Source organism: Mus caroli, chromosome 3, assembly GCF_900094665.2.
Source record: "Mus caroli chromosome 3, CAROLI_EIJ_v1.1, whole genome shotgun sequence".
Lineage (NCBI taxonomy): Eukaryota > Metazoa > Chordata > Mammalia > Rodentia > Muridae > Mus > Mus caroli.
Window position 1 is genome coordinate 130,071,675 of NC_034572.1, and position 14,990 is coordinate 130,086,664.

Below are 14,990 nucleotides of genomic sequence, written 5' to 3' on the forward strand. Positions count from 1 at the left end.
TCACCACATACTAGCTAAAACTTAATAAAGAGCTATAGAGACAATTCAGTTGGTAAAGTGCTTGCCATGTAGGCATGAAGATCTGAGTTCCACTCAGGTAAAAAGCTGGGCAGGGTGGAATGGTTTTGGTATCTCAATGCTGAGAGAGAGACTGACACATGACTGGGGCTTGCTGGCCACCCAGCCTAACTTAGTCAAGAAAGTTCAGGACAGAAAGAGACTGCATCTCAAAAAAAAAATTGTGATGAATAGCTCCTGAGAAATCACAACTAAACTTGGCCTTTAGGCCAGTGGTTCTCAACCTGTGGGGTGTGACCCTTTTGGGGGTGGAAAGTTGATATTTATATTAAAATTCCTAACAGTAGCAGACTTACAGTTAAAAGATAGCAACAAAACAATTTCATGCTTGGGAGTCACCACAACATGAGGAACTGTATGAAAGGGTCACAGCATTAGGGTGGTTAAGAACCGCTGCTTCAGACTCTACACAAGTATGCACACACAGATATACATGCACACCTTTAACATGTGAGCATGTACATATAAATACATAACATGACAAATATAATAAAGTTTCCTAAGTAGCATTGTTGACTGTTATTTAAGACTCTGTGGGAAAAAAGTCTCTCTGGAAGGAATTATTTAGAATACTGCATCATGGAGGGAGTTAAGTGTTCTTTTTCTAAACGTAATTTTTATACCAGTAAAATAATCGGTGACAAATTTCAGATGTTTTACATTAATCCATTTTGTTTCTTTGTCTGTTCATGTGTAGGTGGGTGCAGCCATGTTCATAGCACATAGGAAATCAGATGACAACTTACAGGTGTTGTCTCTCACTTTCCACCACATGGATCCTGAGAGTCAACTCTAGTCGGTCATCATGATTGGCAACAAATACTTGCTGAGCCATCTCAGAAACCCAAAGAAATAATATTTTGTAGGGTTATATATATATATATATATATATGCATATATACATACACATACATGTACATATGTATACAAACATATATGTGTGTATTTATGTAGATATATGTGTGTGTATATATATATGTATATATATATAATCCAAAAGTTTTGTTTTAAGAAAAATAAACAATGAATATAGAAGGGGCAAAGAATTATAGAATTATGGGCGTTGGCTAAATTCGGTCACTAAAGAAACTGCACTGAAGATTATGAACTTTTATACAGTAAGCTTTTCCCTGTAAGAGCCGCTTAATCACTTATAAAACATGTATTATGAACATGTTTCCTATCTTCCATATTTTGTCAAGGGAAAGAAGAGATGACTAATAATCATGATCACTACTTTTTAGCAATTCAAATATATAACAAACACTCATCACTCTTAATTAACAAAAATTAAATTAGATCTGAAATTATGATGGCTAATGAATCACACGTTCTCAGCAGCTCTTCTGTGTTTTCTAAACACCTGCATTAATTTACCATGATCACCCAGGCTGTATGCTGGATGGAACATGTTAGGCAAGCACTGTTCGCTTGCATAGTTAGAATTTGCCATACACTGCAGAAGCAAGGAACATAAGAGACTAGTACAGAGAACAATGTATACTTAAGTGGACATAAATTCAACGACGTTATGCTGACGTGATTTTTTTTTTTAAAGAAGCCATTGACTAGATTTTTTTTTTTGCATATAGACTTAAAATGATAATATTGTGTCATATGAAGCTTTCTTTTTTTTTTAATTGGGTACTTATTTCATTTATATTTCCAATACTATCCCAAAAGTCCCCCACACGCTCTCCCACCCACCCACTCCCACTTCTTGGCCCTGGCGTTCCCCTGTACTGAGACATATAAAGTCTGCACGACCAATGGGCCTCTCTTTCCACTGATGGCCAACTAGGCCATCTTCTGATTCATATGCAGCTAGAGATACGAGCTGGGGACCGGGGGGGGGGGGTACTGGTTAGTTCATATTGTTGTTCCACCTATAGGATTGCGGATCCCTTTACCTCCTTGGGTACTTTCTCTAGCTCCTCCATTGGGGGCTCTGTGATCCATCCAATAGCTGACTGTGAGCATCCACTTCTGTGTTTGCTAGGCCCCTGCATAGTCTCACAAGAGACAGCTATATCTGGGTCCTTTCAGCAAAATCTTGCTAGTGTATGCAATGGTGTCAGTGTTTGGAAGCTGATTATGGGATGGATCCCCAGATATGTGTCTTTCTTAAATAGTGTCTTTCTTCATGTACATAAGCCCATAAGCATTCATCTTTTTCTGTGTGAATCTAGTATAAACTTTTCATATTTTGAAGGTTTTTTTTGTTGTTGTTGCTGTTGTTGTTTTTATGTTTTCTTTTGGTTTTGTCTCTGGGTGAACGAATGATCTCATTCTTTTTCTTTTTCTTTCTTTTGAAGTTTAAAAATGAAAGTTTTCCTATGTGTAACTACATTTAAAATTCAGTAGTTTGTGTGACAGGGTATCACTGTATAGACCAGGCTGTTCTGGAACTCACTATGTAGACTAGACTGACCTCTAACTCAAGAGATCCCTATGCCTCTGCCTCCTGAGTGCTGGGATATATAACACTTTGGCCACCAACTTAATGATTCTTCTTCCAGTGATATGTTATTGTCCTATTGAAAACTTATTTACATTTTAAATTAACATTCAAAGTATTAGCTATCATTATCGAATATTTAAACGATGTATATTACAGTTACTTCTCACTTCTTCTCAACCCCTAATCAACCCCCAATTGCCTTCTCTGCCCTACTTCCTCGTAGCCTCTCCTTCCTTGATGCTCCTCCCATCTCCTTTCTGCTTTCAGGTCTGTGATGACCTTTAATCCTCTCCTTACCTTTCCTCTAACTTTTCACCTCTCTAAAGTTCTTCATTCTATTTACTTCATCTTTGTGCACATGAACATACCTAAGACACACTATAAAATAGGATCAGCTTATGAGAGAGAAAATGGGGTTTCAATCTTTCTGAGTTTGTTTAAAAATGCATAAAAATTAAATCTGTAAATTGACAAGTTTTAGGAGTATTATGACTAAAAAAATAGATGACTGACTTTTTTCCTCAGTCAAAAGATTTTTTTTTTTAACTGAGTTTTCCAAAGAGCTAAGAAGAAATATTTCTTTCTTTTTTGGAAAATCCATTTGGTGAAATGTCATCCATTTCTTTTCTTTGCTGTGTCACTTCCAGCTTTTAAAACATTACCACCATTATCCAGCCACGGAGGAGAGTGCTCGTATAAATGAGTTTTGCTGCAAAACAAAACTTGACTAATGGGTAACTGTCATGGGCCACCAGCTGAAGAGCTGGCAGAGACCACTGAAGCCATTGGAGATAGCTCCACCTTTCGAAAAAAGACTGGACCGTAGGCATCAGGAGACCTCATCTCTGTGATACTAGCCATGGCAGCTGTCTGTACGTGGTAGCATGCATTTTGATCGGAAGGAGAAAAGCACAGAATGAGTTTGTATGTTCTATTCATGGCTGCAATGAGTACAGAAGGGCCACATATTTATCTTAATCTTGCAGAATATCCAAACTCGTTCTTAAATAGACAATGCTCTACCTCAGCCATACCTTCTTAGCAAGCATACCATCTACTAAGAGCTTTCTCTGTCTCTCTCTTATATTTTTAAAGACCATAAAGTAAACGGGCAGCATACTTACGAATGAGGTGGTTGTTGCCTTTACAAAGACTAAATAGCCTGGACCAGTTCCACAGGTGGTAATTTACAAAGCAAGGTGGCCCCAGCTTGGAAATCCCTACTGAAAAAGAGTGAAGTGTGGATGTCTAGGGGAGGGAATTGGGAAGAGCAAACTCAAGTGCCCATGCATTCTTTAGATAACGAGTGCTGCTTTGGGGGAGTGAACAGGAAAGTAATCAAGAGAGATGGCCTAGTTTTTTGTCTAGAGTAAAACACAGGAAATTAAAATAAACCAACTGATAACAGTTATGAAGCAAATGAGCAAAAGCTCTGAGTGAAGGGGGATGGCTTTGACAGCCAACCATTGTTCCGTTTCTTCTTTACCTGGTCAGGTTTAAGTGTGTAGCTACTGTTAAGTGGTTTCCTTTGAGGAAGGTTCTCTTTGGGGGTCTTATTTTGACTCATGAAGGAACAGATAGGAAGGAGATAAGCTGGTTGCTCCGGAGTCAGTCACTCCGTTGGATAGAAGCTGGACTGCTGCTTAGGTGCCAACTCATCCACCCTCAGAATCTCTGTTCTTCTTTATTGCCCTATATTGCTCTCCCCAGGCAGAAAATAGACTGTTCAGAAAAACAAAAAAGGAAATCTGTTGTCACATTTTTATTTTTTATTTATTTACTTATCTATCTCTTTATTTATTTAAAAGCACAAAGCAGACAGACTGAGATGGGCCAGGATGGAATGCTAAGCCATTGCAGTATGTCTCCATTCTGGTTGGAGTGAGGAAAGCCTGTGTTTCACAGTGTTCGTGGGAGCTTGAAACACAACATTAATTTTTTTAATTAAGAGTATTAGCATTAACTTATTAATAGTAAATTGAGTAATTGTATGTGTTTAATAAATTCATAAGCATTAGGATGGAACTGTATCAGCTCATGGTGTTTATATGATAATGTTGATTGATGATGACAGTCAAAGACTCAGTGAGCTACTAAAGGTAAATAAACTGCAGTGTATCAAATAACCTTCAGACATATAAATAATGATGATGTGATTTTGAGAATGCCAGACGTGTTATACATACATATTTACATATTTATTTCATGCCTTATCATAGAACCATTACTGTGATTTATATAATTCTATAATGTCATATGAGCCTTTAAAATTTACACATCTTTTCAGAAATCTTGAATGATGATGAGACAGAAAACCAGTAATAATGCATAGAACAAGTGCATTCTTAAAAAAATTTCTCTTACAAATTATTATATACAATAAAATCAACTAAGAAAATTGGAAAATAAGATTAAAACAAAAGAAAGCAAGAACACTTATTGGGGGGGGGAATACATGACTATAGCTTTCAAATATCCCCCTCTCCTATTTTTATACTAGAAAATACCTCATCTCTAGTCTCCATTGATATTACATATATGTGTTCTTTCAGTAAATAGTATTAAAATGCAGACTGGGTATCTTTCTGCCTGCTGTCACTTATGTATGGAGATTTATGAGGTTAGTGAAGTATTTGGTGATCGAGTATAACTTTTGTACCAACAACATATGGTGTCCTTGTTCCTTCAGTTACCTCTTTCTATTTCCCTTTAATGTCCCACGGCAGGTGACTTATCTTCCTAAAACAGCTTTGTGAGATGCGAGGGTTAAAATGAGTGTTTCCGGGCTTCATAAAGCTGTCCCCTTGCATCTGATTCTCGAGATTTCTTTTTTTATTCTTTTTCTAGATTTAGCCCATTTTAATTGGATTCAGACTTCTCATTACTGTTTGAAGGTATAAAACTAGCCTGACCCGGTTAAGAATCTGTTTTCTATGGAAATATATCCATTATTTGAAATATGCCACTTTGGAGACTTAGAACCTTGTGGTGGTTTTGTTTTGTTCTCTTTTTGCTTAGTTTGCAGTTGATGTTTTCCAGGTATTAGCACTGCCATCCCAAAGTTTTCAACTTCTCAATAATTTTCATGTCTCAAATTCACATACTCCAGTTAACAAACCATGCCAATGGTTGCCATGCTGGTTTGTAGTTGAACCTCTCATCCACTAATGAGTACTTAAACCTGGATTACCAGCAGGAAGAAGTGTAGTGCCCCCTGAGGTGAACTTTTAGCATAGCCTTTACATGCAAAACTTTTCCTTGGAAACTTGCAGATTTTAGAAACACAAACATTTCTATAGAAAAAAATAAAGTATTTTTAAAAAACTAGTAAGTTCAATAGGTCAATCCCTATTGCTGAGAATGAAACACACTGTCAGTTCCCTGACATCAGGGCCTTTGGACATTAGGGGAAAACACAGGCTTACAGTCCTGGCACTCAGAAGGCTGCGAGTTTTGTAGAGAGGGGTCATGCCTTTTCTAATGGGAAAGCTGCCATGTGGCTTAGTACAAACTGGAAAACTTGCCGAAGAGCTCTATCATACAAGCCCTCAAGCTGATAAAAGTCAGTATTTTGGAGGCACCTAAAGGTCTCTTTAGAAAAATAATGAGTCATGAATTAAAAACATTTCACTCGTAAATCATAGTACCAGTCCAATCCGGCTAAGGAACTTTGAAATATTTGTCCTCAAAATTTTAGGTTTGACTGTTATATATCTTCTAGTTTTTGACAGCTTTGGAAACATGAAATAAAAACAGTATATAACACTGTGTCTTTTGACATCCTAATTGGTATAGTCATTCTTCATCCTGAAACTAGGTGACATTAGAAACATCTTGCTCAGTCTATGAGTGTGGTGTTGACTCTGTGATACGCCTTGATAGGCTCCTTTTAAAAGGGTGAGTAAATAAACCCATTGTGCAGGTCTGCACCCAGTCAAAGCTATTCCACATCAACTTATCTGAAAGTGTCTATTTTATATTTCATTTATTATGTGCCTTTGACTAAGTAGGGCAGCTTTATCAGAGCCTTTTCAAGGAGTTATTTACACTGCACTTTTACTGGACTTTTCCTAATCTGAGTGTGGTCAGTGCTAGCAAGGTTGGCTTACATTTTCTAATGCCAACATTTAATTGTCAAGAAGAGCTTTGGAACAATAGCATTCTTTTAAAAGTAATTGAGCTGTGATGTGAACAGTCTCCTGTGACCACTTGCTAAGTGGATGTATAGATGTGCAGACCTAACACACATGTGATATAAGTACAGTTCTTGTTTTGAAAACCAGTGTCTCTGGCCAGAAGGTACAAGGCACACTTCATTCATCCCCGGTTGCTTCCATCTTGTCACCCTGGCCTTACTTGTGATTCTGTTCTCGGGACCTTGTCAGACTCACTATGCTGTGCCTTTCCTTCTCTATAGAGAAAGGTCCTAGTTATGGACCCTTAGGCTCGCCCTGTGACCAATCCATCCTCCTGCTTTCATATCACAAGTTTACTCAGCTGATCCTCCTCTTCAGGACTCCTTTGCCATATTGGATAGTGGGTACATCGCCCTTGCTTCATGGTATGCTTCAAGGTCTCTGACAGCTTTACTGCCCCCTAATGCCTGCCTACATGCCTACTTTGCAGTAGATAGTATTGTATATACACATATTCTCATGCATTTATATTTATTTTAATATACATGCAAACCCTCTATGCCTAAGGTATCATAGATAAACAGCTTTCTAGCAAGGATATCAGATACAGAAAAACTATGGCCATCTGTTAAAAAGGGAAAACTTTTCATGTTGTTTCCCACCCTGCTTCCCCCACTTGACAACTTAAGAGGATTCATCTTAGTCAAAATCATTGGTCGCAGTCATATGTGAAATTGGCCCAATACAATTTTCATAAAGCTTGCCAGGAATCATGAGTGGAGGGAAGCAATATTAATAGGCAATTATAAAAGAATATTGCTTTGGTCCTTTTTCTTAGTAGCTGATTATCAAATCAGCATGCATATAACAGAACTAGTGTATAAGCAGGGCTTTTGGTCCTTGATGCGCCATGACCCTCTACCCTGAATATTGTGAATAGCAGTACTCAGTGCTCTGTCACTCAACCTAGGAAGAACATGATAGAGACAGTGATGGCTTCCCCTCCTTCTCATTTGTTTACAGTACTTTCTGGTTCCTACTTCTCCTGTCCAAAAACAAATGGTACACTAGTCTCTGGAAAAATAACCCTTATGATGTAACATATCATCAGGTAACTAGTGGATATAATAAGCAATGGCTCACCCCAAAATATTATATTCTATTTTGGCATCTTTATTGTGTTGATTTTATTAGTGTTCCCAATGATTCTCTAAGTTTCTGCAGTCTAATTTTCTGAAAGGTCGGAGAGTTAGCTTACTATCTCGTGAAGATGGAATTTGGGGGATATTGAGCTCAATACATGGATATTGTATCAGAATACTATTATTCACCTTGTATTTCTGGATGATTGGTGATTTTTGCTTGATCTCTTAATTGGCACATAGCTTTGAGTTCCAGTGTGAAAGTTAGATGCATTTGTACATTGTGTAAAGATCAAGTGAGGGAAATTACCATATCTATTACATTAAAAATTTATCATTTCTTTGTGGTGTGGTCAGAACCCTTTCTTCTGGCTGTTTTGAAAAGTACATTATGGTTAACACTTTTTCTCACTGTGCAGTGCAGTGCATAATTCATTACTCTTCTGTTGAGCACTTTGCACTCCTGAGCCAGCCTCTCTCACCTATCATAGGTCTATCAGTGTTGAATCTCCCTCCATTGCCACCCCACCCTCACACACTAGCCATTGGGGATGTAAAATAAATAAGAGGAGTCCAAGGGAATAGACCAGATAGATGCATGCTTGTGGAATCAACTTGCCTTGATAATGCAATAGGACATTCACACTAAGTGCAATGGAATATAATAGGATCTAGTCTCCTAAGGAACTGTGACTGATGACAAAATGCCAAAGTTGCTTTGGGCATCGGATGGTAACGATTATTTATGTATTTCATCTAAAACTGATGTTCAAAGGAATTCTCTATGGACCAGAGAAGGATCTTTCTTAAGCTTGTTAATCTTGGGAGATTCTGATGGAGCCAGGAGAGGTAGCTACTCTAAGATGCTTTCATCTGACTCCGTTCCTGACACATTCTATTTAGAGTGGTTGAAGGCTTTGTCTTCCACTGAGACAAACTCCACAAAATCATTGTCATGCCTCCTGACCCCAAGGGCACCTCAGAAAATTCTCTGATTTCCTAATGGATTTCTAAATGAAGCTTGGCCCAGGTACAGTGGCAAGTGCCTGTGTGCCTTCTGGGTATAGCCACTACTGTGGCCCCTGGCCATACCCATTATAGCAGAAGATCTAATCCACTGGGGGAAAGACTGGGGAGAAACATAAGACAAATAAGTCAGGCAGGTAATTACTGACATTGATAAACACTGTGAAGAGACTACAAACCAGCAGGAGGTTGAAGGATAGGGGAAGAGAGAAGCCCCTTTGTGTAAGATAGTATGGAAAGACTTTAAGCATATGACATGCAAAGTAGGCAGTAGGGAAATCTGAGGGGTAAAACCTGGCTTAAAAAATATCCTAAGTGCTCTTGAAAATCCTTAAATGTCCTTATAAAAGGTTTCTGTTTCTTGGGCATACTTTATTTGAGTTTCTGTTTTCTTTGGTTGGGCTTCAACATTTTAGTTGTAATTATGTGTGCAAGTTGTTTTCATTTGCTGATGGCTGTCCTACGTGGCTGCATCTGTACCAGTGTGGTATGGTGTTATGAGGTAAAGTTGGTGACAATGTGAAAAATCACAGGAGTGAACGTATGCCCAGGTGCTGGGTTTTTAATGTTTGGCTTGTAAATAATTATTCCTTCTTTTTTTAAATGTCACCATGATCCAATAGTTGTGGAGGTCTTTTAAATAACAATTAAGGAACAAGCAGAGCTTAATTTTATATTATATAAATTTACATTCAGGATAATAATGCTTCTACATGTGGACAAAGGAAGTTTATAATTTTTGAGTCATCTAGAACTTTTCATCACCTATTATAATTTTTAATCATGTACCTCTGTGTGTGTGTGTGTGTGTGTGTATGTGTATCAATGTGTCAATGCAAGCATACAGGCATGGTACATATTAAATAGATGCCTACTCTAGATCTCTACCCTCTCTTTCCAGCTTGAGATATGATTTTACCATTGCATATTCGAGGCTTTCTGGCCTCTGAGCTTCTGGGAATTCTATCTCAACCTCTAATCTCATGTAGAAGCACTGGGATTAGAGTAGCTAGATACCACAACTGGTCTCCTGAACATGGTTTCTGGGAATCCAGATTCAGGGCCACACATTGATGTGGCAAGCTCTTTACCCACTCATCCATCTCCCAAAACTGCTCATCATGGATTTTCATGCTAGTTTCCTAACTGCTCCAGTTGTGTCAGATGCCAACAAACCCTTCATTTCTAACCTGTGGTATACAGCTTCAGTGGATATCCTGGTATTTCCATCTCTGACATGGCAAAGTAAAACCAATTACTCTGGAATTTTCAAGCATGGTGAGGAATTGCAATAGAAATATAAAGTACCAGAGGGGTGTAGGAAGGGCGTGAGAGGAAAACAGGCCAATGCTTTGGGATGTGTACAGAAGGCCTTCCTTCCATCTCCAACCAGGAAAATCCCTTCAGCCTGAGATCTTGACATTCCAGATGTAGCCATTTATTTAGAAACCGTGCTTGATGTAACATTTGTCAGGTTCTTACCAAAATCCAGAAATTCCTAAGCCTCCTGTTCTAATATTAACATGGTTAATCACACAAATAATCTTTTTAAGAAATGAGGCTCATGTCACAATATTTTATATGTAAGTATCTTGTGGTTCTGAGACCTTGAGTAACTTGCCTAAGGCCATTCTGATCTTGAGGCACACAGCAGGAGGTGGGCACTTGGTGGTCAGCGGGCCGTGCCAACAAGTGTGGTTCCACATTTCCTTTTGTGGTTCTCTTGGGACTGTTTTGATTTGGGGATAGTTGAATAACAGCCTACGGTGATGATTAAATTTGTTACTACCATAAATGTTTGGAGCCTGTCTTACCCTGTCATGTAGCTTCATGTTTTCTCTGAATCTTTTCCAGTAACCAACCCTCATGCCCTGATGGGGACTCACTATACAAAAGGAAGCAGTTGCCAGGCAGAATAGAGATATTGGTATCACAGGCATTGACATTCAATAGTGTTTCTTGCTTTACTGTGCAGGTTTAGTAATAGTCATGTGGACATACACTTTCTAGACAAAAACTGTCTTTCCTTTGAGTTCTGCATTGATCCATACATAACAGGTATAAAAGTCCTTCCAACTTGGGAAAACTTGGTGCTTGTGTAAGTAACAACACTATCTACAAAGTAGTGCGAATCCGTAGGATCCTTGCTCCTTGTTAGCTAATGAGTTTTAGCTTTGCCTTTTAAGCATTGTAGTAAAACATAAGTCAGTTAAGTTTTTAAAGTACAATCTTTGCTTTTATTTTTTATTTATTTATTTATTTATTTATTTTTGAGCTATAGCTCTCCTTCCACTGCTTTTCCTATTTTGTTTTGTTTCCACATAGGATTTCACTTGTTGCTCTGGCAGGCTTTGGATTAAGATCTTCTTGCAGCAACCTCCTGAATGGAAGAGGTTGCAAACCTTTAGGTTTTCAGAGCTGTTGAAGTACCTTCCCATGGACACATGGCAGTCTGTGTCCCTGAGCCAGCATTCTTTGGCTGGCAGCATGTGACCCAAAATATTCTCTTTACTTTCTTTGTTCTTGAAACCTTCATGTTATCCTAAGAAGAACACGATGCGCTCAGTCTCTGCCCAGATTCCTCAGTCCTTCCGAATGAAGACCCAGTTGTGAAGGATACAGCTGTAAGAATAAAAATGTGCTTGCTTCTTAGTAATCTAAGATGAGATGTAATTTCAAGAAGCGACAAGTACATTTCTAATAATTGACTCTTGCTAAAGGGAGGGGAGAGGCTAAAGTGGAATGTCGGGAAGGTGGCCCAAACACTCACAGGATTCTATTATGTGGATCATTTTAAACCGCAGACATCCCAAAACCTTGCCCACCTTTACCTGTTTCATAGCCATTATCTGTTCATGGTGGAAAATAGGGTTGTACAAGTCATTTAAATTTCATGTTTTGATTTCCAGTTGTCTCATCAATAGATGCTATAGTAGGAATGTAAGCCTCAGCCTGCTGAATAGTGAGCTTCAGCATATTTTAGTAACTTGCTTGAGATTAAAGCACACAGTGTGTTAAGGTCCAATTGCACTGATGTGTCATTCTATGAAGAAACATCCACACGATGCCCATTATTTAAACATAATATGTTTCAAAACAATAAATAATGTAAGCATGTACATAAAAACAGATAGTGGCTGAAAAGAAAAGTTTTTAATGAAAAGAATCTGAATTTAAGCCCTAATTATTCATTTTTGGCAGTGACCGTGTCAAACTACATAACATGTGTACAGTGTCTCCTCATGAAAACACAGTATGGTGGGGGGTTTTTGTTTGTTTGGTTGGGTTTTTTTTGGTTTTGTTTTGTTTTTTAGGACCCCAACAGTTATAGAAGTAATATAGACCACCATCCTCCCAGTGGATTTGTGAATTAGGAGACCTGAATGCTAGAACAAGGTCTTCCACCAACTTCGGCATCTTCAGCAAAGGACTTGGCTTTTCCACCTCAGTTTCCTGCTCTGCAAATTTTATTATGTAATTCAAACACATGAGCCAATATTACCTTGAAATATATTTTGTCTTTCAGTTTGTGGGGACATCCATGGACAATTCTTTGACTTGATGAAGCTCTTTGAAGTGGGAGGATCTCCTGCCAACACTCGCTACCTCTTCTTAGGGGACTATGTTGACAGAGGGTACTTCAGTATCGAAGTAAGTACACATGGTTTTCTCTTAGGTGGCCATGGATCACTGATACCTTAATAAGAAAGAGACATAAATGCCTTGCAGAAACCCAGAACCTCAAACAACCAATTTTATTACATTTATTGAGATAAATACTTCTCATTCCCCTGTGTGCTTTTTATGCAGAAGAATGCCAAAGAAATGGTAAGATTTTATCTATTGTGTATCTTAGGGTTTTTTTTTGTTTGTTTGTTTTTGTTTTTTTGAAAATTAGCAAAAAAATAAAAATAAAAAAAGTGACTGCTACTAATGAAAGTTAATAGCATAGGCGAGCTTGAGTTTGCATATCCATGGCTGATGGTTGTGAGACTGTAAGTCACTTTCAGTAATGGATTCAGAGCACTTGTATATCTGTGTGAGGACATTGGCAGCTGCTATATCAGGGCACCTGTCACCTAACTGGGTAATTTGTCAGTAATTAATCAAAACAAAAAAGATGACCATTGAACAGAGGCTTGTCTCCAGCCAAAGAAAAGCAAGGCCCTCTTGTGCTCATGGTGGATCTTTCTGGTGCCTAATATATTGTCTCAGGGAGAGCCCAGCACTTACACAGTAGGAAAACATGATTTCCACAAGAGGAAAATTTGAAGTTTTAATATATAGATACCAGTTGATATGTCCTCTTAGGAAAAACAAACAAACAAAAAACAAATAACACCAAAAATTAAATGAACTATTCTTATGCAATAAGTCAAAGTTACTGACTCCACACCATTTACCCACAATCATCATTAAAGTGATATGTTAAAATATTTTAATATTCCATCTACTAAAAAGATATTTAATGTTAATGCACTGTGTCAACATCAAACATACCAATTGAAGAGTCGGGCTATTTTGTTACCTGTGACTGAAACTCTGTCTGCCTCTCTCTCTCTCTCTGTCTCTGTCTCTCTCTCTCTCTCTGTGTATGCATATGTATGTATGCTCATATACATGTATAAAGCTTTTGTAAATAGACATTAACAAATTTTAGTATTTTTTACAAGCAAGTACACATCCACTGTGATTCAAACTCCAAAGAAATATAAAATATTTCCTTACTCTCTAGAATGCTAACTATAGACAAGGAAAGATGACTATGAAAATCTAAATATTTTCATAGTCCAAAAGCCTGGGGTGGGTGGCTCTCCTGGGTTTTGTTTTGTTTTGTTTTTCATTTCTCACTCTGATTTTTCTCTCTTTAGTGCTGGGGACCGAGGCAGGACCTCACATACACTAGGGAAGCCTTCTAGCACTTGGACACACCACCAGTGCTGTTCAATTTTCCGTCACAAATTAAAGCTTCTGTATCTATAGCCCCAAGCCATTTGAGATATTACAGATGTCTACTAATTAGAGTCTGTTTAGAGTTTTATTTTTAAAAAGCTTCAAAAGAGAAATTACCGACTTAGAAGGTTTCTTTTTTAAAGATCTATAGTCATTTTAGATATTTGAAGTAACAAAGTTACAATATTTTGTCTCTTATGTTCATTTTGAAATTTAAAACTTATACAAGGAATAAGATGCCCAATTAAATGCTGTGCTGTGTTGTATGTAGGTCTCACAGAATATTACAGAATTCTGAGATGTAGTTGTCAAAACTCCATCTTCAAAAATGGCTTAGTTAAACTGAGAGCACAGGCCTGTGGACTTGCTGCCTATATACAGAAAGGAAGAAATGTTTCATCTTTTTAATATGATCCATTTTGATCTGATTGTGACCAGTGAGTATCTTTGTAGTAGCTATGATATGATCAGTGTATTAAAAGAGAGCAAGCATGTTTATCCATGGTTCTCAACCTGTGATCCCTTTGGGGGCTGAGGGACCATTTCATAAGGGCCACCTAAGATCATCTGCACATCAGATATTTACATTACAATTCATAACAGTAACAGAATTACCCCAACATCCTATGTTAAGAGGTCAGAGCATTGGAAAGATTGAGAACCACTAGGTGTATGTGATATACTCTAACTAAGAATATTCCAGGGTCTGTATTGTGGAGTACTTATGGTCACATTCATTCCTGTCAGTTTTGGAAGGGTTCTTTAAGTAACTTCCTTTCATAGCATGTTGATACAGGGGATTAGGATTCCATGGCTGAAGTCTTTTCTCTGTCCCAAACCCTGGTCACGGTATACCTGAAGAAATAAACATGTACCACAACCTACAGACCTATATGTTTACACATGTGCTCACATGGATACACATGCTCTCGTCTTTTGAGAGTTAACCAGCAGATATAAAATATTCTCTGTGAGTTATGAGATTGTTGGCTTAGGATATCCCTGGGAGCTCTGCTCTTTTCAGAAGGGAGATAGAGGAGTGGATTTGAGGGAAAAGAAGACAGGGGCTACAAGTGGTGGTGGTGGTGGGGACTGAGAAGAGTAAAGAGAGGAAACTGTGGTCTGGATGTATAAAAATAAGAAAACGAGAGAGAGAGAGAGAGAGAGAGAGAGAGAGAGAGAGAGAGAGAGAGA

The 14,990-nt window shown here is 38.0% G+C and overlaps 1 protein-coding gene across 2 annotated transcripts in view; it reads left to right on the plus strand.

The window, feature by feature from the left end:
- Ppp3ca (protein phosphatase 3 catalytic subunit alpha) overlaps positions 1 to 14,990 on the plus strand; it is a 266,778-nt gene that overhangs the window by 187,551 nt on the left and 64,237 nt on the right. For both annotated transcript variants that reach the window (XM_029475530.1, XM_021157311.2), the window contains exon 3: positions 12,370 to 12,494. In XM_029475530.1, coding sequence (XP_029331390.1) covers positions 12,370 to 12,494 — 125 coding nt within the window. The remainder of the gene's footprint in view (positions 1 to 12,369; positions 12,495 to 14,990) is intronic.